The sequence below is a fragment of the Podarcis raffonei genome, chromosome 13, assembly GCF_027172205.1.
Source record: "Podarcis raffonei isolate rPodRaf1 chromosome 13, rPodRaf1.pri, whole genome shotgun sequence".
Classification (NCBI taxonomy): domain Eukaryota; kingdom Metazoa; phylum Chordata; class Lepidosauria; order Squamata; family Lacertidae; genus Podarcis; species Podarcis raffonei.
The window spans coordinates 40,008,700-40,035,443 of record NC_070614.1 but is presented as its reverse complement, the minus strand read 5'-3'; the positions used below and the strand labels follow the sequence as shown (position 1 = coordinate 40,035,443).

General features: G+C 46.1%; 3 protein-coding genes across 5 annotated transcripts in view; 2 read left to right on the top strand and 1 right to left on the bottom strand.

The window, feature by feature from the left end:
- Positions 1-755: 755 nt before the first annotated feature.
- On the bottom strand, positions 756-3,330 carry LOC128400922 (sesquipedalian-1-like). Its single transcript, XM_053363640.1, has 2 exons — positions 2,444-3,330; positions 756-1,578 (listed from the first exon to the last, which is right to left on the bottom strand). The coding sequence occupies exon 2, from the start codon at positions 1,563-1,565 to the stop codon at positions 945-947; it is 621 nt and encodes a 206-aa protein (XP_053219615.1). The 5' UTR covers positions 1,566-1,578; positions 2,444-3,330; the 3' UTR covers positions 756-944.
- A 2,045-nt stretch (positions 3,331-5,375) lies between these two features.
- CD2BP2 (CD2 cytoplasmic tail binding protein 2) lies at positions 5,376-15,166 on the top strand. Of its 2 annotated transcripts, none has more exons than XM_053363573.1 (7): positions 5,376-5,496; positions 6,704-6,785; positions 8,212-8,344; positions 10,703-10,860; positions 11,967-12,471; positions 12,872-12,993; positions 14,834-15,166. In XM_053363573.1, exons 2-7 carry the CDS (start codon positions 6,711-6,713, stop codon positions 14,942-14,944), a joined length of 1,104 nt encoding a protein of 367 aa, XP_053219548.1. In that variant the 5' UTR covers positions 5,376-5,496; positions 6,704-6,710; the 3' UTR covers positions 14,945-15,166. The 2 variants fall into 2 exon arrangements, with proteins under 2 accessions (XP_053219548.1, XP_053219549.1); XM_053363574.1 differs by having other exon boundaries at positions 10,703-10,865; positions 11,972-12,471.
- An 89-nt stretch (positions 15,167-15,255) lies between these two features.
- The window catches only part of LOC128400856 (integrin alpha-X-like), a 35,739-nt gene continuing 24,250 nt past the window's right edge, over positions 15,256-26,744 (top strand). Inside the window, exons 1-10 of one of the 2 annotated variants that reach the window (XM_053363467.1) lie at positions 15,256-16,995; positions 21,030-21,153; positions 21,244-21,344; positions 21,645-21,706; positions 22,390-22,504; positions 23,461-23,588; positions 24,426-24,574; positions 24,667-24,820; positions 25,002-25,134; positions 25,625-25,701. In XM_053363467.1, the coding sequence (XP_053219442.1) occupies positions 16,932-16,995; positions 21,030-21,153; positions 21,244-21,344; positions 21,645-21,706; positions 22,390-22,504; positions 23,461-23,588; positions 24,426-24,574; positions 24,667-24,820; positions 25,002-25,134; positions 25,625-25,701 (1,107 nt within the window). In that variant the 5' untranslated portion in view covers positions 15,256-16,931. Of the gene's footprint in view, positions 16,996-20,597; positions 20,722-21,029; positions 21,154-21,243; positions 21,345-21,644; positions 21,707-22,389; positions 22,505-23,460; positions 23,589-24,425; positions 24,575-24,666; positions 24,821-25,001; positions 25,135-25,624; positions 25,702-26,744 lie in introns of those variants that run through there. The other variant, XM_053363468.1, reaches the window with a different exon arrangement.

Sequence of the window (26,744 nt, the reverse complement as noted above, 5' to 3'; positions counted from 1 at the left end):
CTGGTTTCTTCAAGAAGGTATATTTAAATACCTTTTTCAATTCATTATATATCATTTCCCAGAAAGCCTTAATCCTGGGGCACGTCCACCAAAGGTGAAAGAATGTACCTTCAGTTTCCTTACATTTCCAACATTTATTATCGGGCAAATGATAGATTTTTGCAAGCTTGACTGGGGTGATAGCAGTCAACTTTTAGGCCAGACATGGTGGATACCTGTTGCTTCATTTTTATTGCTACTTTACCATATCGCGATAGTGCTGTTGTGGCACTGCATCCTTAAGGCTAAGGCAAGGGTCCTGACCATAGCTGTCAACCTTCCCTTTTTTTGCAGGAAATTCCCTTATTCCAGCGCCGTTTCCCGCTGCTATCCCGGATTGTTAGATATCCCGTAGACTTTCCCCGGGACAGGTGAGGCTGCTGATCCCTTCTTTTCGAGGCTGCTGATCCCTTATTTTCAAAACTGAAAGTTGACAGCTATGGTCCTGACCCACCAGTCAAAGACCAGAGAGTAGGCCAATGCTGTTTTCATCACACCACTGAATGCATGGGCTGGACCAAATAATGACAAAGAAGCCAAGCTTTCACTTTGGCGAATGGTTTTGATTCCACGCTCAGGAGGTTGGCACAGCTGAAGACTCCACCCACAATAAGCGCTCACCAAAATATACCATTACTGAGCTCAACCTCCTTTCTCACTATATCAGGTATGGCAGCTGCTACTATGGTAAACAAAGCAATTCTCAAGGCTGGTAGGTTTCTTTGTTTAAAAATACACATTTATTAAAATCTCTTGTAGCGTGTAAAAATCAATGTCAATGTGCTGACATATGTTTCAAAGGCATTAATCAGATACTGGCTCTGCATGACTTTCTTGCCTGAAACTTCATAGATTCTAGACTTCGCAAAGGCACGGTCCAAACGTTTGGTATGGCCTGAATTGCCCTAATCAAAATCAATCAAGGACTCATTCTCTGGCTGCTGCTCGCCTTGCTTCTCCTGCCACTTCCGCCTCAGCCTCAAAATATCTTCTCCAAATTGCTGATGGAGCTGGACAAAACCCATGTTGAAGGGACCAGCTTCCACCGCTGGTTTTGTAGTGGGGTGTTTCAAGTCTCTTGCCAAGTGTCTCGGTTGTCCTTCACATTTGGGAGGCTGCTGGTGCTTCAACATCTGAAACTGTCCCTCCAGCTCCGTCACCAAAGCTCGGAGGTAACAGAAGCCTGCCGTACTGAGAGCTCGCACCCAACCCTCCATGGTTTCTTGGCTCTCGGCCGCCATTTTGTAGGATCGGGCGCCAGGTACACCATTGGGGTAGGAAATCTCAAAGGTGTGGGGTTCAGATGCAGACTCCTGCAGCTCCACGGTGCAGCCTTCCAGGATGATGAGCCGAAGAGGACCCCTATCTCCCGATTGGTCTCGGCAGAAGAGGATATTGCCCCAGAGCTCGCACCAGCATGGCCGGTAGGAGGCTGTGCGGATGCTCTTCTTGTACAGCAATCCCTGCCGGTCTGGGAGATGCCTCAGGTGGGAAGATGCGAGAGCACTGGAGAGGTGGAGTTTCATGGCGGACAGAACCCTGAAAAATGAGGGGTGAAATAATGATGGACGACTGGTGGCGGTGAATGAAACAGGTGGGCATGTCAGGAAAGTACAGGTGATAATGGGCCCAGAAAAGGAGCTGCAGATATAGAACGGGGGGGGGGGAGAAATGAGAGAGAGTGTGGAATAACTTAGGGATGGGGTGAAAGGGAATAAGAAAAAATGAAGCAAAGCACATGAAAAAAGGGATCATGCTTTTGAAGGGGAGATGAAAGATCTCCGGCTGTGTACACATCTTCCATTTAAAGCGCACACACACACACACACACACACCCGGAAATAAAAAGAATCCTAGGAAATGTAGTTTGTTAAAGGTGCTGAGAAGTATAGCTCCCTGCGGGTAAACTACAGTTGCCAGGATTATTGGGTTGCTTTAAATGTGTGGTGTTTATCCAGCTGGGAGAGATTCTAATTTGGGATGGATTTTTTATTTTATTTTTAAGAAAACTGAACAGGATCTAGAGTAGGATGTTGCAACAAAAGTGGACATAACTTAATGAAGGAGCAAACCAATTGTGCTATACTGTATAAGCATAACAGGACAGGAGAACATAAACAAATTGAAATAATGGTTTTAGAAGGAGTGAGGACAAAAGGTGGTGAAGGAATAAAAGTAATGAAAGGATAGGGTGAAGGGTGCCAGAAGAAAAAAGGAGAGGACGAATCTATGCATAATTAAAGAAAATACAGGGAAAGGGGGGAAGCTGGAGAAGAACTGAGTGAGAGGGAAGGAGCAAGAACTTGCCCAGTTTGTCTTGAAATAAATGTAACTATAGCAAGTGTCCCAAGCAAACATGAGGATATTGTAAAAAAGGGAAACAAATACCCCTGAATGCTCTTACCTTTGGTGTCAGATGCGTCTGAGTTCCCCCTTTTGGTTTTCCTTCATGGCAGTTTCTCCTTCTCCCACTCTTCAAGAGGAAACATTTCCCAGGTGAAGGGGCGGGACTACAGCTCACCTGGCGATTCACAAGTCACTTGATCCAGGAAGAGAAGGTAGCTATGGGAGAAGCTTGCCTCCCCTTTGATCGTGGTCCCTTGCTTTCCCCACCCACAATTTCTCTCCCAAGATCAAGAAGAACAAGCAACTAGAAAGAGGAAGTAAGGAACCCACAACCAATTACTGAAACGTAACCTCGAAGGAAAGTTCTCTCTGGTCCTAAAGAGAGTTGTCTTAGAATGGATTCGTTTCAGGAAGAAATAGCTGTGAGGAATGGAGGGTAGGATAATAGAACTGTTGGAAGGGCCGGAGGGTCATCTAGTCCAACGCCCCTGCAATGCAGGAACCTCAATCGTTGGGATCTAAGTTCTAGTTGCTACAGTTCCCTATAAAGTGCCCCCTTTTCTGAGCTTGCCTGTCCCGCTCCCCATGCACCCACCCTGGAATATCATATACTTACTTGTCCATCATTAGTTAAGAAAATATGGTGGTTTCTAGGGATCGGGTATTGTCAGTAATGGCACTGCTGGGGAAAACCAGCAATTCTCATCTCTTGCAGTCTTTAGATGTATTACAAAGATCTTTTCTTTCCTCATTAGGCTTTTGATGAGCAAGTTGTATTCTCTCTCTGCTTACTCTGGGACTCTGTTTTAAAACTTTCCCTTGGAGATGGATCTGTTGCATTTCAGCCTGTCATTCATCTGTGAGAGGCCCAGCATCAACTCTGCATATAATAAGCCAAGTGGAAGGGCTATGAGAGTATAATTATTGGGTCAATAATTCACAAAGGGTGGAACCCCAAAGACTTGAGTAGCTGGATGCTCCCTGGCAAGGGATCTTTACAGTCTCATTTGACTTGTTGGGGGTGAATGTCCCTCCACTTTTAATTATCACCACCTAATAGTGAGGAAAGGCAGCTCAGGAAACGCTGTGGCTTTCCTTGATGATGGTTCCCTCCGTTTTGTTTTAGGAGGGAGGGCAACACTGCCATGTTATATTTATTTTCTAATGCCTGTGTCTGGGGACTATGAGGGTCATCTAGTCCAACCTCTGCAGTGCAGGAATCCTTTGTCCCAATATCAACCCTGAGATTAAGAGTCTCATGCTCTGCCAACTGAGCTATCCCAGCAGCTTGGAATAGCTGGGAGTAAGTCTGTATACCACCCTGGCCTGCAGGGCTATCTTAAGCATATCCTGCTCCGTGGTGCAAAGATCCCTCTGCCTCCCCCCCCCCCATTTCCCAGAGTTGTCGACTTTTTCCCAAGCCTCTGCAAGGGGTCGCTCTCCTCCCACGAAGACTTGGGAGGCAAGCTGCACACCCACAAGCCATGTGGTTGGTGGGGCGCAGCTGGAGGGCGTGCAGGGAAAGGGGAGGCCACCGGCAAAGCCGCACAGCTCCCCCACTCGCTGGGGTGCCCCTGAGAGGCCGGCGCCCTGGCGCAACGCACCACTAAGCCCAATGGGAAAGACAGCTCTGTTGGCCTGTCCATGCCGTAAGATCTTTGAGTGAGGTCCTTTTTCAAGTGCTCTTTCTAGTGAAAGTACATTACGTATCGAACAGAGAAGATTTTTATTGTCATGGTACCCTAACTTTTCAATGCAGAAAATATAATTATCGGTGCCAGGCCAAGGCATTTTTCTTTGCCCAGATATTTTAAATGGTTTGTTGCCTCAGTCTCCCTTATCATTTTATAGTTCTTCTTCTCCTCAGTTTATTGTTCATATGAAGTTGTTGCTGTTGTTATTTGGAATAAATATTGTTTATGTTTAATGCACACAACCCTGGCATCAGTTTGAATGAAAGTTGGCCTAGAAGTACAGTAAAGTAAATTGTAGCCCAACCCAACAATTGTATTGTGGCATAAGCCCGCTTTGTCTACAGTATTAAGAAACAAGCTACTGCTTGTGGCATGGTAAATTTGTTGGTGCTGCAAGACTCTCTCACTGCAACAAACTAATAGGGCTAAAGACATCTTAAAGGCTGGATTAGTACCCTAATCCACAGATTCTTGCAGGCAACGGCAGCCTCTGCCTTAACTAAACATGGGAATCTCTGCATGCTGTGTCTGGTGGGACATAAAGCCAATAAATAATAATAATATGTGGGGTTGCTTTTTTGGGGGGTGTTATTGGGTTGTTGTTTTTATTTTGATCATTTATTTCATGGTTTTATATTTTGATTTTGTTCTGTGAACTGCCCTGATACCTCTGGGTGTGGGTGTGGAGATATATATATATATATATATATATATATATATATAAAACTATCTATCTATCTATCTATCTATATATTGTTTGGTGGCAAGGTAAAGAAGAGGCTTTCTGCATCAGGCTTAAACAAAAGGTTCATCTGCCCTATGATTTGAAAGGGCCAAGGAGATGCTTGTATCTCCTGCAGCTGTTATTCAGGGATACAGTGCCTTGAACCATGGAGGTTCAGTTTAACCATTATGGCTGAGGGTTGTTGCTTGACCTGTTTCAGGAACGTGTGTGGTTCCCTTTTAATTCCACCTGCAGTATTTGCGCCATTAAAACCACATCAGTTTAAAGAACTACTCATTCCTAAGGTCGAAGTCCTATACAGGAGGAAGTCCAGTGTGCGTGGCTTTGCACCCAGGCAACCCAAGATACACTGGAGCTGAGCAATAAACTGCACAATTCCTGTGGGCTGCACAGGCTTGAAATGATATAGAACTTCCGCCCGAGGAGGAGGTCCAAAATTAGGAAATACGCCCCCCGTCCCCCGCCGCGCGCGCAGGCTTTGCCCACACTCTTCGAGCTAGTCGGCGCGAACGAAGCCGGCGCTTGCCAATACTTTGCTGTCACTTCCGGAGCGCGTGCGCCGCCGCCTGTTTAGCGTCACGTCCTCGTCGAATGGCGCGGCGGGACCCGGATGTTGATTACCTCGCCGCGGTGGTTTGAGAGTTGGGCAGCGGGGGCTGCGTGAGGACTCAGGTGGGAGTCGCATTCCGTCGCGCGGGGGGGAGGATGGGAGTGACGTAATGCGCACATTCTAATAGCTCCCGCCCCGCCTGAACGTCTGGCTGCGGGGGGGGGGGGTGGCGGCGGCGGCATACCTGCCCAGGTGCGCTCCCAGGTCAATGACCCCCCCTTGCTCACACCTGCAAAGCGCGGGGCGGCCTCCGAGCCGTGCGACAGGCTTCTTTGGAGTTTGGGAGGCCTCTCCCTCAATTAGTTAGCGTGGTTAATTTAGGAACGTAATTGGTGTCGGGGTTTCTTTTTAATAATAATAATAATAATTTTTAAAAAAACACCCACATTTTGCCTGGAGTTCATTTGCGTTTTAGTCCTCTGGAGATGATGAAGAGCAGTGGAGCTTGACTACGATTGGATTATTTTCAGCAGCCAAAGTACAGAGGAGGAAGAGGAGGAATTGTAGAAGAGTTGGAAAGGGACCACGAGGGTCATTTGGTCCGGCCCCTTGCAATGCCGAAATCTTTCACCCAACGTGGGGCTCGAACCCATGGTCCTGGGATTAAGTCTGCCAACTAATTGGAGCATTTTACCTTTCTCCCAAGGCTGCTGTTAACTTTAGTGGTCAGAGCTCAGGTGTTGCACTCCTTTGCTCTTTAGAGGCTTATTAGCCTGCACGCACACATCCCTTTTTGTGGCCCCCAAATAAACCCTGAGCTATGTGAAAAAAATCCTTTTGGAAGCTGAGTAAATTATGTATACAAAACTTAAATGTGCCATTCTTACTAAGAAATTTGGGGTTTCTTAGTGCAGCTATTTCTAAATCAAAGCATTGTGACAGAATATGCAAGGAGTTTTTATTTGCTATCTTTTTGCGGGGCTCTTTTGTTCAATGAGTTTACGTAACAGGTTGAGATGTATTGTGATAGGATTTTTCTTTTGCAGAGGGTAAAACGATGTGTATAAAACACAGTATATGCATCAGAGATAGTTACTTTGTTTACAAACCCTCCCCAGAGACCTGCATGGTGGAGATAAGGCCCTTTCCCCTGAGACCTGCATGGTAGAGATAAGGGCCTTATCATCAGTGGAAGCAGCATTATGCAAATTCTGGTTAACCAAACCCATCAGAACAGCCAAGCCCCTCTCCTGTGTTGCCCACAGATAGCTCTCTTGGGTGTCTTGCATCCCCTCTGCTCATCTTTTGAATCTGGTTTGCTTTTCGTAGAGCCATAATGTCAAAACGCAAGGTGACCTTTGAGGACCAAGGCGATGAGGATGAGGAGGAAATGAACTTGCCAAAAAAGAAGGTGAGCGAAAGGGGCTATTCTCCAATATCTTCATATTCAGGGGATAAAGTGAAGGAGGAACTGTGTGTTTAAAATCTGGGAGCTTGACTTGAGAATGCACAGTGGCGTATCCTGAAGATTTAGGGGAGCTTAAAAGAGGGATAAGCTGCTGATTAGGGGGGGCCACTAGGGGGCGCATTGGAAGATGGCCGACAATACCATCTCTCCGACCCACACGGGGTAATTAAGAGGCTGTTATGGGAGTAGGCAGCCTCCCTTGTTGCCCCAAGGAAATGGGGAACACTGCCCTTGCCTGCTGTGCCCATAAATCACCCCCTAATTCGAAAGAAGGGGGTGAGGGCCCTAGGCAGAATGCCCCCGTGTGGACCTCGGCTCTCCTGGACGCTGTCTCTGATCGCACACTAGTTGCAGCAATTTGGAATAATTAGTTACAAAAGAAGCAAATGCACATATTTCAAATGAAGAAGGGGAGTGAAGTCTGCTAATTTAAGTGACCTCTGCGAAAGAAGACGACGGGCTGGAGAAACAGGAGTATTTTACGATGAAGATACACCAAAGGCGGGGTATGTTGACAACGGGGCTGAATGGGGGGGAAGCCTTTTTTACTTTCCTTCTATGTGATTTACAAGAACCCCTCCTCATTAGAACCGTCGGTTGAACTGACCCAAGCAGGATGATTAAGGTCTGTGTGGAGATAAACTTTAACCAAAAGTATGCTTTATGGAGACCGAGAAGCAATAAGAGCTTTTGGGAATGGCGCAGCAATTAATTTGGAGTCGCCATCTTGCCAAAGGATTTATAGCCGGGAGGAAGAATGGACTTGTTTTCAGACTGCATTCCTAGGGAATCTCCTCAGAGGTTTTGAGAAAGGAGGCAGATTGGTGAAGATTTATGACGCTAAGACTGTTTTGATGTATGGAAGTGATGTTATATGGAAAACGTCTGGATATGGCTACTGGATAAAAAAAAAAAATCCATGCAGGATTACAAACTGTTCTAACCAGCTTGCGGAGACTATCAGAGGTCACAAAGAGAAAGGAAAAATATATGAAAATAACAACAAGAGATGTGGAAAAATAATAAGAAAGGACTGGATAGTGCTGTGAATATCATAAGGTTAGATTTGTGGACATTAAAACAGCAGTAAGAAGCAAGAAGTTGATTGGATTCCTTCGGAACTTGAAATATGGGTACCCCCAACAAAAATTTAAAATTCGGCTGTGTAATTTGGAATTTATGTAATTTGCTTTGATTTGATGTGATTGGTTGGTTAATAAAAATTATTCTTAAAAAAAAAAGATAAGCTGCTGATTAGGGAAAAAAAAAATCCCTCTAAACTAGTGATGCTGGGGAATACAGGAAGATTCTTCAGCTTCTGAATGGATAATTTCTACATTCTTTACCAACTCCCAACCCCCTTTAACAGCTGGTGGAACCTGCAGTTGGAGGCCCAGGCAGCCGCTTTAAGGGCAAGCACTCATTGGACAGTGATGAGGAGGATGACGAGGAGGAAGGGCGAGGCAGCAAATATGACATCCTTGCATCAGATGATGTAGAAGGTAAGTATGGAACTGGAACCATGGTACGTGTACATATTTGGATAATGAGATTCTGTGTTCTGTGATATTTCTACTTTCTGAAACCCCCAAAAACAGCAAGCCAGCCACTAGACCTTATAAATATAAGAGAGGCTACTTTTGCTTGGAATTGCAGTGGTATGGATGTGGCAGACCTAAAGGAAATGGAGCCATTGAGTATTTATTTCAGTACTTAAGGGGGGACATCTGCATGAAAACTAAGGCTGCAATCCAGGGACACGGAGTAAATCCCACTGAATTTAATAGGATTTAATTCTGAGTAGATATGCGTGGGATTGGGCTGTATGTGTTCAAAGCCCTTTGGATACATTATTTCATTAAGCCTTACAGCATCCTTTTAAAGTAGGTTGTGTTTAGGTATTCACAAATTTTAGAAGGTCTTGGAAGTGAAGACAATATTTTGGGTTGTCGGGACCCTTTAAGAGGTCTTATGCAAGTTTTGTTCAGAGGTAAGCCCACTGTGTTCACTGGCACTTACTCCCAGGTAAGTGTGCATAGGATTGTAGCCCCTGATCTCATAACTACACCTCTATGGAAGATCAGCGCTCCCCAGTTCCTCTGTGGAAGATGAATACTCCCCAATTCAGCTCCATATGTTTGGAGCTTGTATAGGGGGGGAATAGGAGCTCATTGGGAGGCTGGCCATTGGAGTGGCTGGAGTATCTTGGCCATCCACCACTGGTCATCCCCAGCCCTCCCTTCCAGAGCCCAAGGTTAAAAACTGGGAGTTGTTTTAGCGGTGGGTGATTGAGAACACTCATAATGCTTCAGCCTCACACCTCTGAGCCCCCTGAAGCCATGTCAGAGTGCTGAGCTAAAATGGGGAATCCTGCCTCTATATATGTACGTGTATAAACACTATTGGGACTTGGGTGGTGCTGTGGTCTAAACAACAGAGCCTAGGGCTTGCCAATCAGAAGATCAGTAGTTCGAATCCCCGCAACGGGGTGAACTCCCGTTGCTCGGTCCCTGCTCCTGCCAACCTAGCAGTTCGAAAGCACGTCAAAGTGCAAGTAAATAAATAGGTACCACTCCGGCGGGAAGGTAAACGGCGTTTCCGTGCGCTGCTCTGTTTCGCCAGAAGCGGCTTAGTCATGCTGGCCACAGGACCCAGAAACTGTACGCCGGCTTCCTCAGCCAGTAAAGTGAGATGAGCGCCGCAACCCCAGAGTCGGTCACGACTGGACCTAATAGTCAGGGGTCCCTTTACCTATAAACACTATTGGATGTACTAGGGCTAGCAGAATTACGATTGCAGAGCAGAAGGATTCATAGGGGATAGGGCTATCGATGCCCACGGACCATGATGGCTGTGCTCTGCTTCCACAGCTGGAGGCAGCAATGGTTCAGAATACCAGTTGCTGGAAACCACAGGCGGGGAGAGGGCTCTAGTGCTCAAATCTAGCTGGCTTTCTACAGGCAACTGATTGGCCACTGTGAGAATGCGGGACTACATGGGCCACTGGCCTGATCCAGCAGACTCTTCTCAAGGTGTTGGTGTTGAAATATACCGTATTTTTCGCCCTATAGGATGCACTTTTCCCCCTCCAAAAATGAAGGGGAAATGCGTGTGTGTCCTATGGGGCGAATGCAGGCTTTCGCTGAAGCCTGGAGAGCGAGAAGGGTCGGTGTGCGCCGACCCCTCTTGCTCTCCAGGCTTCAGGAAGCTCTCCGCAAGCCTTGGGAGCTCCGCGGGAGTTCCTGTCGGGCTCCCAAGGCTTGCAGATAGCAGCCTGCATCCCGAAGCCTGGGGCGCGCTGCACAGCGTGCCCCGGACTTCGGGAAGATATCGGGCAGCCCCACAAGCTCAGGGGACAGCGGGGAGGCGGAGCGCCGCCATCCCGCTGTTCCCCAACCTGGTTTTGGGGGGGGAAATAAAGGAATTTCCCCCCCTTTATTTCCCCCCAAAAAAACTAGGTGCGCCCTATGGGGCGAAAAATACGGTATATAATTTTTTTTTTTAAATGCCCAGTAGCACCTTAGAGACCAACTAAGTTTGTTCTTGGTATAAGTTTTCATGTGCATGCACACTTCTTCAGTGTTGGTGTTAATTAAGTTTATATACCACCCTATACCCAGAGGTCTCTGGGCGGTTCACAGAAAAGATTGCGACATATATAATCAGAATAAAAACGGCAACCCAGTAACACCGCCCCCCTGAAAAGAGCCACATTTTAAAAGGGTATAGGATGTTCTTACGGTTTCGTATCAGCCCCGCTCTAGTGATTTATTAAAGTTAACAGTCATTTTATTCTAGTATTATGAGAGGCTGTTCCATCATAATTTGATTCCCCCCCCCCTTCTTATTTACCCTCGTAGGGCAGGAATCTGCAACTATTGACTATGAAGATGGGGTCCGGATCACTCCATTCAATTTGCAGGAGGAGATGGAAGAAGGCCATTTTGATTCAGAAGGCAACTACTTCTTGAAGAAAGAGGCGATGATTCGGGATAACTGGTTGGACAACATAGATTGGGTAAGGTTGCCTGTCTGGGCTGAGCAGAAGACAGTCTGTGCAAACAGGGAGCTGATAACCTTGGCTGTTCCTACAGTGTATAGAGAGAGGGGCTGGGTTGATTCCCCAGTTGCACTGTAGCAGGAAGCAACACATCAGTTTTTGTGTTTGCATTGTACAATCATAAATACAGAGATTCTGGGAAGTAATTCTGAAATGTCTGCAAGAGGGAACAGCAGTAGGGGAATGGGCTATAGTTCTGCGGCCAGGACAGGAGTGAACTGGGTTCATGGCTCAAATCTGGGTACCCTAAGTAGTCAGAAATAAATCAGGTTGATTGTCATAACTAAGCTGCTTTCCTGCATGGTCCTCAGGACTTACGGCTCTTGGAGTAATTCTGAGACAAGATAGCCTTGGAGACGGCAGCTCTCCCAAACCCCAGTGAGCTTCATAGCTGAGTAGGGATTTGATGCTGTGTACTCCCATACAAGCTCCGCACTGCGCACGCAGTACCTTACACAATAGAAACCAGTGCAAGGATAGACATGAGAAATGGGCAAAATGGGTTAGGATGTGGGTTCCCCCCCGTTTGTGGGTTCCCCCCCTCGCCCCATATGCTTACAGCACAGGTTAAACTTCAGAATTTCATTATCTTTCGAAAGATGGCTGTAGTTGGTGAAAACATAGTCAGGTGTAGTATTTTAAAACTAAGTAAGCGGGAATAATGTTGCTCTCTTACCTCCATGGCTTTTCACTACCACAAGAATTGGGCAACCAGTGAATTAATGTTGCATCAAACAAGGCTGCTATGATTCTTGGGAATATCTAATAGGAACAGGGAGTACAAATAACAAAAAGGATATTATTCCTGGCTTGCGGCACCTGCTAGAGTTCTTTGACTGGACCTGAAGCCCATACATTGGGATCGTAGAGTTGGAAGGGACCCTGAGGCCCATCTCGTCCAACCCCCTGCCATCCAGGAATTTGCAGCTGCCCCATTACGGAGATCGAACCTGCAACCTTGGCGTTATCAGCACCATGCTCTAACAAGCTGAGCTCCTCCACATTTTGTAATGGTCTGCCACTTGCCTCTTACGGCTTTCCTGTCCCTTTCGCTTCCCAACCAGGTCAGGATAAAGGAGCAGCGTCCTGGTCAGAAGAAGCCACCGCTAGATTCTGCCGATGAAGACGAGGAAGAGGATCTTGAAGTCGGACGGGCACCTTTGGACAAGAAGGCGCTGCTGGAAGGGATGGTGGCCTTGGTGCTGCCCGGCGAGACGGTGGCCAGGGCCATCCAGAGGCTGGGAGACAAGGGCGGGCCCAAGAACAGTGGGCGTCAGAGGAGGCCTTGGAGCCGCCTCAAGGCAGAGGAGGCAGAGCCAGCCGAGGAAGGAGAGCCCCAGAAGCCCGGATCGCCAGAACGGAAAGAGCAGCTGGAGCGCCTCTCAGGGCTGGCTGACCAAATGGTGGCGCGAGGCGTGTATGAGATCTACCAGGAGACTCGGGAGAAGCTGGCGCTGAGGCTCCGGGCCCTGGAGCAACCTCCTGCAGCAGCATCCGCAGCCGAACCGGAGCTCGATATGTTTGCTGAGGATATCGATGAAGCAAAACTGGGGGAGAAGACACCAGCGGGTGAGTCCTTTTGTTGGGAACTGCGTTGCTGTTTTGGGAAGACCAAAAGCACATGATTTGCAAAAAAATAATAATCCCCTGGTGCAGCTGCTTGCTGAGATTTACTGCTGCAGGTAGAGGAAGGTGTGTTGTGCTCATTTTCTGCCTGCAGAGAAAAGTATTCCCTCTTGGGAAAAGGCTTCTGCTCTTAAGATTCTCTCCAATACTTGAGCTTTCAGCATGCAGGGTGTTTCTGTGGGGAAGCACTCAAATGTGGGATCACCCACCGGTCCCACAGAATCCTGATGTTTGAAATAGTACAGCTGTACTACACGACTGTCCTGATTGTATTTCGGATCTTAGCCGTTGGGTTATTGTTGGAATTGGCAACCTGACACAAGTTCTAACATTCTTCCGGCAGTGGGAAGTGAGGAGCAAAAGCAGGGCGACGATGATGCTCTCTCCGAGGTCATGTGGGAATACAAATGGGAGAACACAAACACGTCCGAACTCTATGGCCCCTTTAGCAGCTCCCAGATGCAGGTAAGAGACAAAGTGGGGCAGTCAAACCGCTGTTATTTCTCTCAGATATTTCTTCATGTCTCTCTCTTGTCTTAGGTCTTGTTTTCATCATTCAGTCTTCATTCTTTCCGCCTATACCAGTGACCTTTCGTTGATAATTTTTTGTTTTTCCATTCTTTCAGTAGCCTTTGGTTTTTTCCTCCCTCTTTTCTTTTTTATGTTCATTTCTTCCCCTAAACCTTCGATCTTCATGTCCATCTCTCTCCATTTGTTGTTCCTGGGTGTATAAGTCTTGTCCGTAGTTGCAAGTGCACTTCTCTGTGGCTTGCCTGCTGAGGTGAGTCAGCAGCTGTGGGCATATTGGAGAAGCAATGTGTTAGATTTCTTACCTGCTCTTTACCATGTGGCCCCAGGTGTGTTGCAGCAATAAAATATAAATCATAAAAACAAATAAAATATTGGTAACTGTAAAACAAGAAAAGTGTAAAAACAATTAAAAGCAGTTCCATATGTAAAAATAATGCAGACATTTAATGAAAGTATATGCAAAGACAGTGAAGAATAATTCCTGTACACTGGGATTATGAACTCCACTTAAGCAAGGAAATCATATTGCTAGAGAAGTTGTTTCGATTTGTAGTGACAGCTGTCAAGCTGCATCAAGGATTTTTTAACACTAATGTAATCAGTTGCCACAGAGATCATTTTGGTTACATTTACTACTGCAATTCTTTGTTCTGAAAGATGATGTCCTTCAGTTTGTTAAACCTCCTCTTTCTGTGCTCCTCCTGATGGAAATATGCAGATGGGGACAGATATATCCCTACTTTAAGTCGTTTATATACTGTCATATATATTATTTACTACAAAGCTCAATGACTAATCAACAAAATGTCTGATTACTGGAACAGCGTCGGAGCACTGAACCACTGGTATATCACAAGTGGACTCCTTATTACTGCATTTGCAATTGTTCAAGATAAAATCTATTTTGGAAAGAGAAGAAATGAGCATTTCACCACTGATAAATTACGAGTGAACTGTTTATTTACTGTGTTGGCTTTTGTTTAAGAGAATACCTCTGAGTAGGCTGCCTAGAAGTGCAAAATCTGGACTATTCTTGCACACCACCATTCATTTTCTCTGCAAATACAATGGTGCCTCGCAAGACGAAAAGAATCTGTTCTGCGAGTCTCTTCGTCTAGCGGTTCTTTTGTCTTGCGAAGCAACCCTATTAGCGGCTTAGCGGATTAGTGCTATTAGCGGCTATTAAAGGCTTAGCGGCTTAGAAAAAGGGGGGGGGAGCGAAAAGACTCTCGTCTTGCGAAGCAAGCCCATAGGGAAATTCGTCTTGTGAAGCACATCGAAAAACGGAAAACCCTTTCGTCTAGCGGGTTTTTCGTCTTGCGAGGCATTCGTCTTGCAGGGCACCACTGTATTGCCAGCAATGTGTGTTGTGCAATATCTCAGTTACAAAACTGGGCATTGAGTGCAGAATTCGGGTTCTGCAGAATCTGCGGTTTCATCTTTAAAGCCAAGTTTCTAGCCTTTCACAACCTTCATTTCCATGCCTGTTTTTGAGTGAAAACCACCAAACACATTTTAGTTTGTAGGACCCCCACGTCCATTAGGTGCACCAACTTTTTTTTTTTTTTGGCTCTCCATGTGTCCAGATTTTGTTGGTCCCCTTGACATGCTAACGTCAGTCGTGTTTGAATTTGCTGGTTATGTTGATAATTTCCCCCCAGTGCTTGTTTGTTCACTTCATCCCCTGGCCCCATCCAGTTTGCCAGCTCCATCTCTTCTTTCTCTCAGCAATTCCCTTTCTCCTTCAACACTTTCCTCTTCTGTATCCCTCCAGGACTGGGTATCCCAAGGCTATTTCCCCGATGGGGTTTACTGCCGGAAGGTGGAGAATTCCGAGGGCCAATTCTACAATTCCAAGCGCATTGATTTTGACCTCTACACGTGATCAGAACCCGCCTCCTGCCCCACAGAGCACAAGAGATGCAACTCAACACAATGGCGGACTGAAAGAACTTGCCGGACTTTAGGGGGTGGGGGCCAGGGGAGGAGAGGCGTGTGTGTGTTTGTGTGCGTGTGTTTGCAGAGGGAAAGAGGGAGAGGTTTGATTTGCCGTCTCATTCTGAGGTTGCTTCGCATTTTGCGAGAAATAAAAAGAATCAACCTTAAATTGGCTGGGTTGGTTACTGTTTCCCTGCTGATGATTCCCGTGTGTTGGGCATAGGTTAGGGATTGGCATGCAGCCTTCTAGCTGCCAGTTCTTGTCTGCTCCTCAATGCTTCCAGTAGCATCTTAGGTGATGGGGAGGAGAGCATGTCATACACAAACAAATAGAAGATTTGGGGGGAGGTAGAGAGGGTAAAACTAGTTGCCATTCAGTGACATAGTTCACTGTTCTACCATCTTGCACAATATTTGGTGAAGAAATTGTGGTTTACTTTGTGTCTATTACTATTTTCATCTGTAGGGATCAACTTAAAGGGGGCCTTTTTTTACCCAAACTTACTCATGACTCAAATTTTATTCATTGCTCTTCAGCTCCTTTATACTACCCCACTCCTTGTTACGAACCTCATGGGAAGGCCATGCTTTTAAGTGTGCCCCTCCCCCTTTCATCTACACCCATCCCTCTTAGGTCTTACAGGGTAGAGTGTTTAGGCAAATCAGATAGTGGCTTCCCTTTGTAATACACACTAGTCCAGAGCCCTTAAAACAAGACAGGTATTTTTGGTACATGCACAGATTTTTTTAAAAATGGACAATTGCAGAAATTAAAGCCAACAGCAAAATAAAAACAACTTCTAGATGTTGGCCACATACAGATATTTTGGTGTTCTGAAAGGGTAGCAAGTTAATTAATTATTACAGTATTTTTTATTATCGGGGAGAGGTGATCACAAGATTTCCTGCCACAAGCGCAGAAAATAATTTCATGAGCTTTGGAAACTATGCAACTTGACTTGGGGGTGGCGTGGAGAGATTTCTGCTCCACCTGAGGCAACAAAATGCTTTGGGCTGTTCCTGTTCATAATGAAGAAACCTCATTTTCAAAGAGGATGCTAGCAAAGGGGTTGCCTTTAGTTTCTGTGATGCTGGTCCAGTCGGTTATCCAGTAGATCAGAGCTCATTTAAGATCTTGTAAGTTGGCCATCCAGCACAACTGTCCCACACTCAAGTAAATAGTCGCATTACTTCCTCAGAAGCTAGAATTTCCACAATATATTTATTGTGGGTTCTTATCTTTAAAAGATGAAAACATCCCGCTAGCAGGCTCTGACGTATGGATAATGGGTTAATGTTCAGGCGGTGAGAAACAAGCCACTGATGTACAGACCAAAATAGAGGTTTGGTAGCCTGAAGTCCACATTTCCTCCGTATGGGGAATCTAGTGCTCTGGATAGTATACTGCCCCATCATTCCTGGTGATTTTGTCATTCTGGCTGGGGCTGATGGGATTTAGGAATCCAGCACCACAGGTTCTAACCCCTTCCTTTAAGATGTCTTACTGGAATACACTGGAAAACATCCCTAGCACAGTTTTCTGTGTCTATTGATGGGTCGCCCTCTAGGAAGCACATCCTGAAAGTGACGACGACCCTGTGTTTGCCCCCAGCACCTGATATGCAGGGATATACTTTTGCTGAACATTGGACATTCAGTGGCGAGAAAAACTTTGTTAGGTTTTGTCTGTCCCATGCAACCAAAATGGAATGAAAGAAAGCCTCTGGGAAAAGAGGCAGCCCTACTCTGTTAATTTAACATTGTCTAGCATTTAATGTTGGGTGTGGTTTGTAGGTGGCGCAAATCAGAGATTCATGCTGAAACTGGGGGGGGAACGGATACTGGTGTGGCAATAATAGGAAATGAGATGCCAGACTTTGCAGCAGCGCAGTCTCCATGCAAGTCGGCCGCAGAGGACTGGATGAAGCAACAGCATGGAGCCTGCCATCGAAACGAAGTGGATCCTCAAAGCTGCTTTCTTTCTCTGCCTTGGCTGGTGTACGTACTGCAGCTCGACTTTGGCTTGTGGGGCAGGTGTAGGGTTGCCAACTGATCCCAAAGGAACTGGCTTTGGCTTGTTCCTGTGTCTTTAACAGCAAGTTGATCTGCAGCAATCGGCAGGTGAATCTGTTCACAGCTTGGAGAAAAGTAGTGCCACCTGCTTACAGCTGTTTTAAAAGGCACAGGAGCAGGGGTTGGGGGGTTTTTTTTGGTTAAAGTTGGAGCCATCAGGAGTGGGGCAGCTGGTTGGGTTGCAGGTAAACTGAATCAGGGCTAATGGGGGGGCAGGGAGGGGGCTGCAGTGTTTTAGACAGTGACTTTAAAAAAGGAACAAAAACTTAGCGTGCGTGGGAAGGCTTGCTCAGTCAAGCACTGAAATGGGGATTTTTTAAAAACCAAAAAATGTTTCTACAGGTCTAGTGGTATTAAGTGCTTACTAAATAATAACCCCACTTTGCATCTATTTTGCCTGTGTTTAAAGCCTGTCGCACTAATCCATTGTATTGTTACAACAGCCCTGTAAGGTAGGTTAATATTCATCTCTCCATATTGTTTGGGGCGGTGCATCAAGTTGTTGAAAGCTACCTTGAGAGTTTGGGGCTAAAATCTGAGACCTTCCTACCTCGTGCAACCAATATGAGGCTAATTAATACTGCCCCACTGCGCAGGGCTGTTACCAGGATTACAAAGGCTGGCTCAAGATGTTCAGCAGACAGCCACTTTATAGACTACTGCAGTGTGTAACGTGGGGCTACCCTTGAAGGCTACCCAGCATCTTCAGTTTGTTCCAAACTGGTTTGAGAACGAGAGATGCGTGGTCTCGCAAAACATGTCGCTGCTCTTCAGTGATGTTCACTGGCTTTCCAAATTCTGCTGAAATCGTTGGGCTTAATCTAAACAGCCCTATACAAATTGGAGCGTGGAATAAGGATGCCTGCTTTCACATGGCCCTGTCTGTTCTCTAAGCTAAGGCAAACGTATCCTGACTCAGGTGCCTTCGAGCCTCAGAAATTGACAGTGGCAAATGCAGGCACTTTTCTGTTCTGCAGCCACAGTCTTGAAACAGCCTTCCCAGGTGTATCTAATCTAATCCACCCCCTGCAACATCCATCCAGGGATATCTCCTAAATTTTTAGGCAATTGTCAAGGTTATTTTATTCACCCAGGCTTTTAGTAAACAGAAATGTCGAGTCTTTAGTGATGCCTGTTGTTTTTAACTTTCGTGTCCTCTTTTTTATCACTGCTTTATCAGGCTGCTTTTACTGTATACCTTTTTTTAATAACCTGTCCCCCCCCCCCCCCATTATTTGAGATTTGATTGTAAGCCACCTTTGACATTTCTTCAGAATTGAAAAGTGGGATAGAAATGCTTACATAAACAAATAAGATGGTAGATTCCTGAGGTGGTCGAGTGGACTGTACCACTTGAGACCGCAAGTATAATGCTGTATTACTATTTTTTTTAAAAAGCAGCCCTCCATCTGGATACACACAAAACTAGAACTACAGGGAAAAGCATGAGTTTCGGCTCTTGCTCCCTAATGCAAGGGTGGGAAAGCTCAGCCCATGGACGCCAGGCCAAATTTTCCCTAAATCACACCAGATGTCATATGTAACACCAGGTGTGGGGCAGGAAGAGGCATGGCACATCCTATCCCTGCAGCAAACAGAACTGAACTCTCTTGTGCATCAGATGAAGGGTGGAAAACAATCCTGCTTGGTGGAAGTCCCTGAGAAGGCTCCTTGCACATGAGGGTAGATCATGCACCTGAACCCTGCAGAAAGCGGGACTGAACTCCCCTTGTCAAAGGCAGCTGGCAGAGCAGGGAGCTAGGGGAGAGAGAAAGAGCTGGGACCATTGTCCCCAAAAGCTCTAGTAGACGGGCAGCTTTCATTTTAGTCCAACACTGATGGCGGAAGAGTTTCCTTTGCCCCACCTGAGGGCAGCAGACTACAGTATGTTCCGGCGTATAAGACGACTTTTTAACCCAGGAAAATCTTCTCAAAAGTTGGGGGTCATCTTATATGCCCAGTCGTCTTATATGCCAGAAAATACAGTAGATTGGAGCTGCAAGGCAGCGGATGACATGGTACACACACCTCTGCTTCCCACCATCCTGTAGCTGCTTGGTACACACACACACACACACACACACACACACACACACACACACACACACCAAGCATCTTATGTCTGAAGCTGTTTCCTCAGCCTACCAAATGGTAGGACCACCTTCGCATTGGCATCAAGCCAATGTTTAAGAGCATCTGGGCTGCCTGCCGCTTCCCCAGTGGGGTCACTGAGAGCATCTTGCGCAAGGGAGCTGACACGGCTTCCTGGCCTCTGGCGGCTAGAGTTACTTCAGGGGGCAAAAAGGCCTCCTTGCCGCCGCCACAAACCCTTCCCTTTCTTTTCCCACTGTGTGCATTCTGACACATTCTGTGAAGAAATAACATGCACCCACTGGCACGCTAAGAAAACTCACGGAGATTCAGGGCATTGCAAAGATGTGGAAGAGGCCATAAGACTGGGAAGGAGAATAAGGGTCAGATGACTCATCTAGCCATCTCTTTGTCAACGGAGAAGCCGCGTGTTGGGGAATGTCCAAATGTGGCCAACTTCCTCCCGGCCAGACATGTGGGTCAAGAGCCAAATGTATGCATGAGGAAATAAAATATTAAAACTCATACGCTAAAAGCAGTGGCGCCTACGATGGGGGTGGGCTTGCATCCTGCTGCAGCCAGGCTATCCCTAGGAATATTGGGCATTTTTGTAGCATTTTTGAGCACTCTGAGTCCATTTACATACGGTTTTGTTGTAAAACTTATGCAGAGAGCTTGGAAAGTAGGTCAGCAGCACTATTCTTTCTCCCCGCATCCTCACTGCAGAGCAGGGGTTGCTACTGGGAGAGAACAGATTGCCTGAGGGAGCTTCCTGCATGTGCAAGATTTGAACAACTTATAGAATCAAATAATTTGTAGAGTTGGAAGAGATCCTGAGAGTCATCTAGTCCAACCCCCCTGCAACACAGGAATCTCAAGTAAAGCGTCCGTAACCTCTGCTTAAAAACTCCAAGGAAGGAGAGTCTACAACCTCCTGAGGGGGCCTGTTTCACTGTGGAACAGCTCTTACTATCAGAAAAAATCTTCCTGATCCATAGTTCAGCCATTAGGTTACACCAGCTCTTGGAAAGTGCCAACCACAGACTTTCCACCCCAGCATTTGGAAAGCACAGACTTCATCCAAACAGTCAGAGGTTGCCTTGTTTCCAAAGAGCAGCATGTGAACTTCAGCTGCCGGCTGTTTGTGTTTCTCTTCTCCGGCATTTCCCCCTCCTTCCTTGAACCTTCCCTTACTGTGCCCCTTCCACCCACTTGCAAGCTTCTCAGGACTCCTGTCTCCTTTTCCTAGACACCTGTTGCTTCTACCTGTGGCCACTTGTCCACTTTTCCTAGAGACAAGATGTGTCCATTCCCCAGCCAAAGATTTAACTGCCAGAGACCCCTGGAAAGAAAACAGAACCCTGTGCTGGCTCCAGGGTTGGGGGGGGGGCTACAGGCAAAATATCCTGAACAGGCCTCCTCCCTGCCCATTCACTTGCCTTTGGGCCCAGTCTGTATAACTGTCCAGCATATACCATAACTCTAGCAACCTATAGTAACAAGATGTAAACAAGGTTTGTCCCCTCTCCCCAAAGGAGCAATGATTTACCAGGGACTGGGGTGAGTCAATAGGGACAGCTGGAGCATAGGCATAATATACAACATTCATGGTGGCAAAATGTGAAAAAATAACTGGACACTTGGGCCTGTTTATTCAAGTGGTAGCCTCTCCAATTGCTCCCCGCCCCCCCCAACCCAAGGCTGCTTTCAGGTTGGGCTTTTAACAAAAATTATTTTAAATTGGAATTTGGACATCTTCCACATCTGGAAGAGCCCCTGGCAGCTTGTGAAAAGGAAATGTTTTCTTAGCAGTGTTTATGCGCCGAACTCTCTGTGCCACAGCATTCTGCTACCATTTTCCACTCTAGGTTCTGCAGTCTCTTCAGATTTCAACATCATTGATACAGAGACTCCGGTGTTTTTCCAAGGTGACAAGGCCCCTCAGTTTGGCTACCGGGTTGTCCAGACGAGAGCAGACGATGGCACGTCCTGGTGAGAACCAAACCGTTGCCAGTTGATTTTGTTCAGAGCAGCCACATGCCCATAAACAGTTGTTTTCTAAAACTTGCTTCCCTCCTGCAGGTTGGTAGTGAGTGCCCCCATGTCAGGCAACCGGACGGGATCGCTTTTCCGCTGCTCGTATGATACAGAGAAGTGCCAGCCAGTGGTTCTCCACCACAACAGTAAGCTAAAAATTTGTGTGCCTCCATTCTTCTGAAGGTGAGAGTGTCACATCTGATGATTTTATCTCCTGAGAAGAGAGAGGTAACTCTTGAGGGCATATCTGCACTACAGACTGATACAGATGTTACAAGTCCCTATTTTCATCAGTTAAATTTTGGAGGGTATGCAGAATAGCTAGGAATTCTGTGTATGTATTAATATCCATGAGACATGGGGACAAAGTCTCTTTATATATTATGTCTCACTTATATGTCTGTCTCTTTTTTTCTACATGCCATCTCTCCTTGTCTGAAACAAAGATACCTCTGGAATATCTCTGGGACTTTCGCTGGCTGCCGATAAATCAGACTCCAAAATAATAGTAAGTAAAACCAGAGTGGAATCAAATAGCAAAATAGTGCAAATCCATGGGTGTGTCTGTGTTTGCAGTGTCTGTCACTCAGAAAGGAGGTGAAACAGAGGCAGCCCTGACATTAGTGAGAATGAGGCAGCCGCCTCAAGCAGCTGATTCAGGGCTTAATTAAAGGAGGAAAAAATCATTTTGAAATTTATTAATATTGTATTTTTACTGTCAGGGATGGGAAGAGGAACTTGTGGGATTTTCTGCTTCAGGTGACAGAATAACTTGACCAGCTGTGGGTGCCTTGCAACTTGGCTTTGGAGAGAAAATATTGAGCTCAAGCAGAAAATGCCCTGACCTGGCCTTGAGGAGGAATTTCTCTCAGTTTGGCTGAGACAATCTAGAGTCACATCCATATCATACATTTAAAGCACAGTTATGTCACTTTAACAGCCTTTACTCCCCTGAAAGAATCATGGGAAATGTAGTTCAAGGATGCTTGGAATTGTAGCTCTGGGGGGAGTCTCCTAACAACTCTCAGCACCCTTACTAAACTACAGTTCCCAGGATCCTTTGGGGGAAGCCGTGGTATAAGAGTGCTTTAAACATTTCAATAAATAAGTCTATGGTGTGGATATGACCTAGGTGAATCAGCTTAGGAGACTGGGATCCCATGGCTGTTTTCATCCTTCCTGTCCACACAGGCCTGTGGCCCAACATGGGAGCGTCGATGTGGGGACTTTGATTATCTGAATGGTGTCTGCTATATCATGAGCAATTTTAACCAACCTGCCAAAGAGATCCATCCAGCTTTCCAAGGTAAGATTTGGAGAAAATTAGCTTCACATGCCTCATAGCATATTGCATTAATAAGCTAGGTTCGGGAGCATCGGTTTGGTAAAGGGGAAGAGGAGACAGTCATGCGCATGAAGTTGGACCAAGGTTGTCACACATATTGTGTCCTTTTAAGTGCTGCAGCACAGTTAGAAATTCAATATGTGCAGCTTTTCACCATTGCTGCATCTGCATGCCAGGTGAGAGTTATTCTGCAGTTCTAGCATCCCAAGATAAGCTTTGGCCTACCCCATATTGTATTTACCAGGCTATCCCCTTTGAGTTCCATGGCAATTCTCTCCTGTCAAACCATTCTTTTTGTACATTGCTCTGTAATACACAGTGACCCAATATGTCAATTACAAATAAGGAATTTTGACCATTGCAAATCATACTTGCACACCTCCAGAATGGTATCTTCTACCTGTATCGTGTCTCTGAGGTCACTCTCCTGAAGGTGTGGATGTTTGATTTGGGGTGACTCACAGCTTAGTTTGGGGTACATGTCCTTGGTTCCTTGTTCATTTTGTTTTTGACTATTATTGATGTGGGCTTGTACACCTGGCAATGTCATGTACTAAAACCAAATACTCGGTTGGACATAATTCTCAAACATCTCATGTTCCCTTGGAGGTGTGGCTCTGTGATTTGTGGCAGCCCAAAGTTTAATTTGGGATGTTCAGACCCAATTCCTCATTTGCAGTTGTTACCTGAGATTATCATGTGTTAAAGACTGTTGTGCAAAGGGTTCTGACTGGAGAGAAATGTTGTGGCTCTTGAATGGGACAATCCCCACATTATGGAGACCTGCAAAGTTTATTTTAGGATGCTGGGGCATATCGGCTTCCGTTCCTCGTTGAGGCTATTCATTTGTCTTTGTTTTGGGATGTCGTGGGAATGCAATCCATTTTCCACCCCCATCATGCCTCTTCTCCACTCAGAGTGCACTGTTGGCGTGGATGCTGTGATCTTATTTGACGACTCTGGGAGCATTTCTGATGGTTCCTTTCTCACAGTGAAGAACTTCACCCTTCAGCTAATGGCTTCTGTTTCTGAGGCAGATGTGCAGGTGAGAGCAATAAGGAGCTTGTTGGCGCTGCATGTGGGAAGTGACTGGGTGGGTGGGTGTCACTGGGCTTTGCTTCTTAGGTCACACCCCCTCCATAGTTTCAAAGCACTCTTATAGCATTTAAGCAGTCATGGCTTCCCTCAAAGAACACCAGCTTGTTAAGGGTGTTGAGACTCATAATTCCCCTTTCTCAGATTCCTGAGAGGGTTCTTTCCCATCCCCACCTGGAGATGCTGAGGATTAAACCTGGACTTTTTGCATGCAAAGCAGATGCTCTACCATTGAGTTTGAGTTTCACCTGGTCACAGGCCCTGCCAAGTTTGAAAGGAACCCCCATGTGGCACCGGTCATTCTTCATCTGCTGCCCTTAATTCTGTACTCCTTCCCCGTCACTGCCATTGCTGACCTTTTGGGCTGGGCTGCCCTTCTCATGCCCTCTTGTTACTACTGCTTGCTTTAGAAAAATATATTGAATGGTTGGGCATCAGGTGCTGTGAAGTGAACCACTGTGTCAGCTAGACTTATTTACCCAGAATGCTTCTGGGCAGCACATGGCAGGCAGCTCAAGGCTGGCAGATGTATGCAGCACACGCCACAGTTTCCCACCACTCTAACAATTGCCACATACCATCTGGTGTCATTTGCCAGAGAGGAGCTCCTGGGCTTCAAAGTCCTGAATGTTGACTAACGGTGCCAAAGTGTGGGGTGTGCTCACTGTATTTTCATTGATGACATAAGCCATTCTCCAAATGATATTGATTCTTCACATGTGCATCCGAACTCCCCACTGCATGGGGAAAGAGGAGCAGTGCAACTTTCCGTTGTTGTGTCTTCCAGTTTGCTATGGTCCAGTTTTCCACTGAAGTCAACCTGGTTTTTGATTTTAACTACTACAATGCATTTAAAAGCAAGGTGAAGGAAATAGTCGACGCAATTCAACAGACCAAAGGAAATACTCACACCCCGACTGCCATCCGCTATGTGGTGTGAGTACCAGGGAAATGATTTTTTGGGTTGGAGGAAGAGCCAGGTGCCTTTTTCCCCTTCAGACCCAAGCCATTTGCTGCCTTCTTTGCAGGGATAAAGTCTTCTTACCCAAGCTTGGCATGCGACCTCACAGCAAGAAACTCCTCATTGTCTTGACCGATGGCGTATCCAATGACAGGAAAACCACATTTGAAGTCGCTATACAGGCTGCAGATAAGAAAGGCATCATCCGTTATGCCATTGGGGTATGGAGTTCAAAACCATCATTGAGGTTGCAATGTGTGGATTCTGTGACTGCACCATGCAAGCAGACAAGTGCAGGATTGGTGCCTTGGGGAACCAAGTGCTGAGGTTATATGTGGCAGGGACCCATTAGTAACGGGGGGACAAGACGTCTTTTTAGAAATTCCCTGTTGCTTGTTCCAGGTTGGCAAACAAACTAGAACAGATGAGCTGAACACAATTGCTTCGTCACCTAATAATGTTTTCGAAGTCGACAGCTTTGATGCGCTCAGTAGCATTCAGAACCAGCTGAAGGACAAGATCTTTGCCATTGAAGGTCAGTGTCACAAGGTGATGGAGCATCTTTGCTGATGCTCAGTTCTGTCCAAGAACTATAGGTGTGGTACAGTAAAGGGGGGGGGGCAGGCTGTAAAGAACTGAAGTACCTAACAAGGGAATGAAGTTTACATTTCAGAATTCACAAAATGACATGGGCACTGTGGAACAGGGTGAACCATTGTGTCAATCATTATTCCAATGCTGAGGCGTTCAACAGATTCACCGACACTGTGCAACCTGACCCTGCCCAGCCGTTTGCAAAGGAGGTGCAAATGTGGGGGTGCCATCCATGCTGAAGCCCCACAACAGAAGTACTTCTTGTACGAAAGATTACTCTTCTCCCAACCCCTGGAAAACTGCATTTGTTCTGCTCTAACATGACCATTTAGAAAGGGCAGATTTTGAGGCCAACCTTCCTCCTCTCCTTGCCCCCCCCCTTCCATTCTCTACCTCTTGCCTGTCTTAATTATCTTTCATTTCCCCAAAAGGGACCTCTGGAATCTCTGCTGGCAATTCATTTCAAAAAGAACTTTCTCAGGGAGGATTCAGTGCCCTCCTCACCCCAGTGAGTAGAAACTCGTGTCATAAGAACATATGCTTTGTTTGGGGTATTAATATCCCGCTTTTTAGGCAGACCTCACAGAGCGGTTTACAAAAGACCATCCAAACAATAAGTGTGTGTGTGTGTGTGTGTGTGTGTGTGTGTACAGTGCTTTTTTCTAAAAAAATGTTTGGGGTACACTCATTTTGACTCAAGAAATTCACCATTTTATGGTTCAAATCGGGGAAAATAAATACAGTAAATGGACAAAAGTACAAAGATTCACAAAATGTTTAGGGGTATGTATACCCCTGCGTCCCCTCAGAAAAATGCACTTGTGTGTGTGTGTATAAAATAAAAGAGAACAATAACTTTGTTTTAGAAGAAGCTATAATTTGCTTCTACTCCCTTTAGGACCCTGGCTTCCAATGTAATGAGAGATGGTGAAAAAGTAATCCAATTTTATTTTCCCATTCAGTTATGCATTTCAGTCGGTTCCTCTTAATCTTTCATTCATGAGTTCTGAAAACAATTCCTACCACCGTCCCTATTTAAAGGGAAGTCTCTCCTCATGGGCTGCCACAACTAGCAATACAACACTGTGTGGGATGGATTCGTCTGTTTCCCCCTCCCGATTGGTTCGCACCCTGGGAATGTTGTTCCCTTTGTGTGGATGTAGTTTGACTGTTTGGTTCAAGCCATTTGCAGCTCTGTGCTCTGCAGGTACCTTCCTGTAGTTCAGCTGTTCCTATTTGTAAACTGATCTGGATTTAAATCTGTATACTGGCCTCTAAGGGATAGGACTGGTAGGAGAATAGCTTTGAACTAGATGATCATTGAATAAATTTAATAAATTTGTGTTGTTTTTTTAAACACCACAATAATTCTATGATTACATGTAGAACACCCTGTTATTTTGTTATGCAGAGAGGGGAAATGCTTGACTTGGCTGTGGTTTGGTCAGCGAAAAGAGGGTGAGCCCCCTCAGTGCCGGCCCTAAATAGGGCAGGCCATGCCCCCCCAGCCAGCCAGCTGATTGGCTGGCTGGGGGGGGGCAGACCCGACCA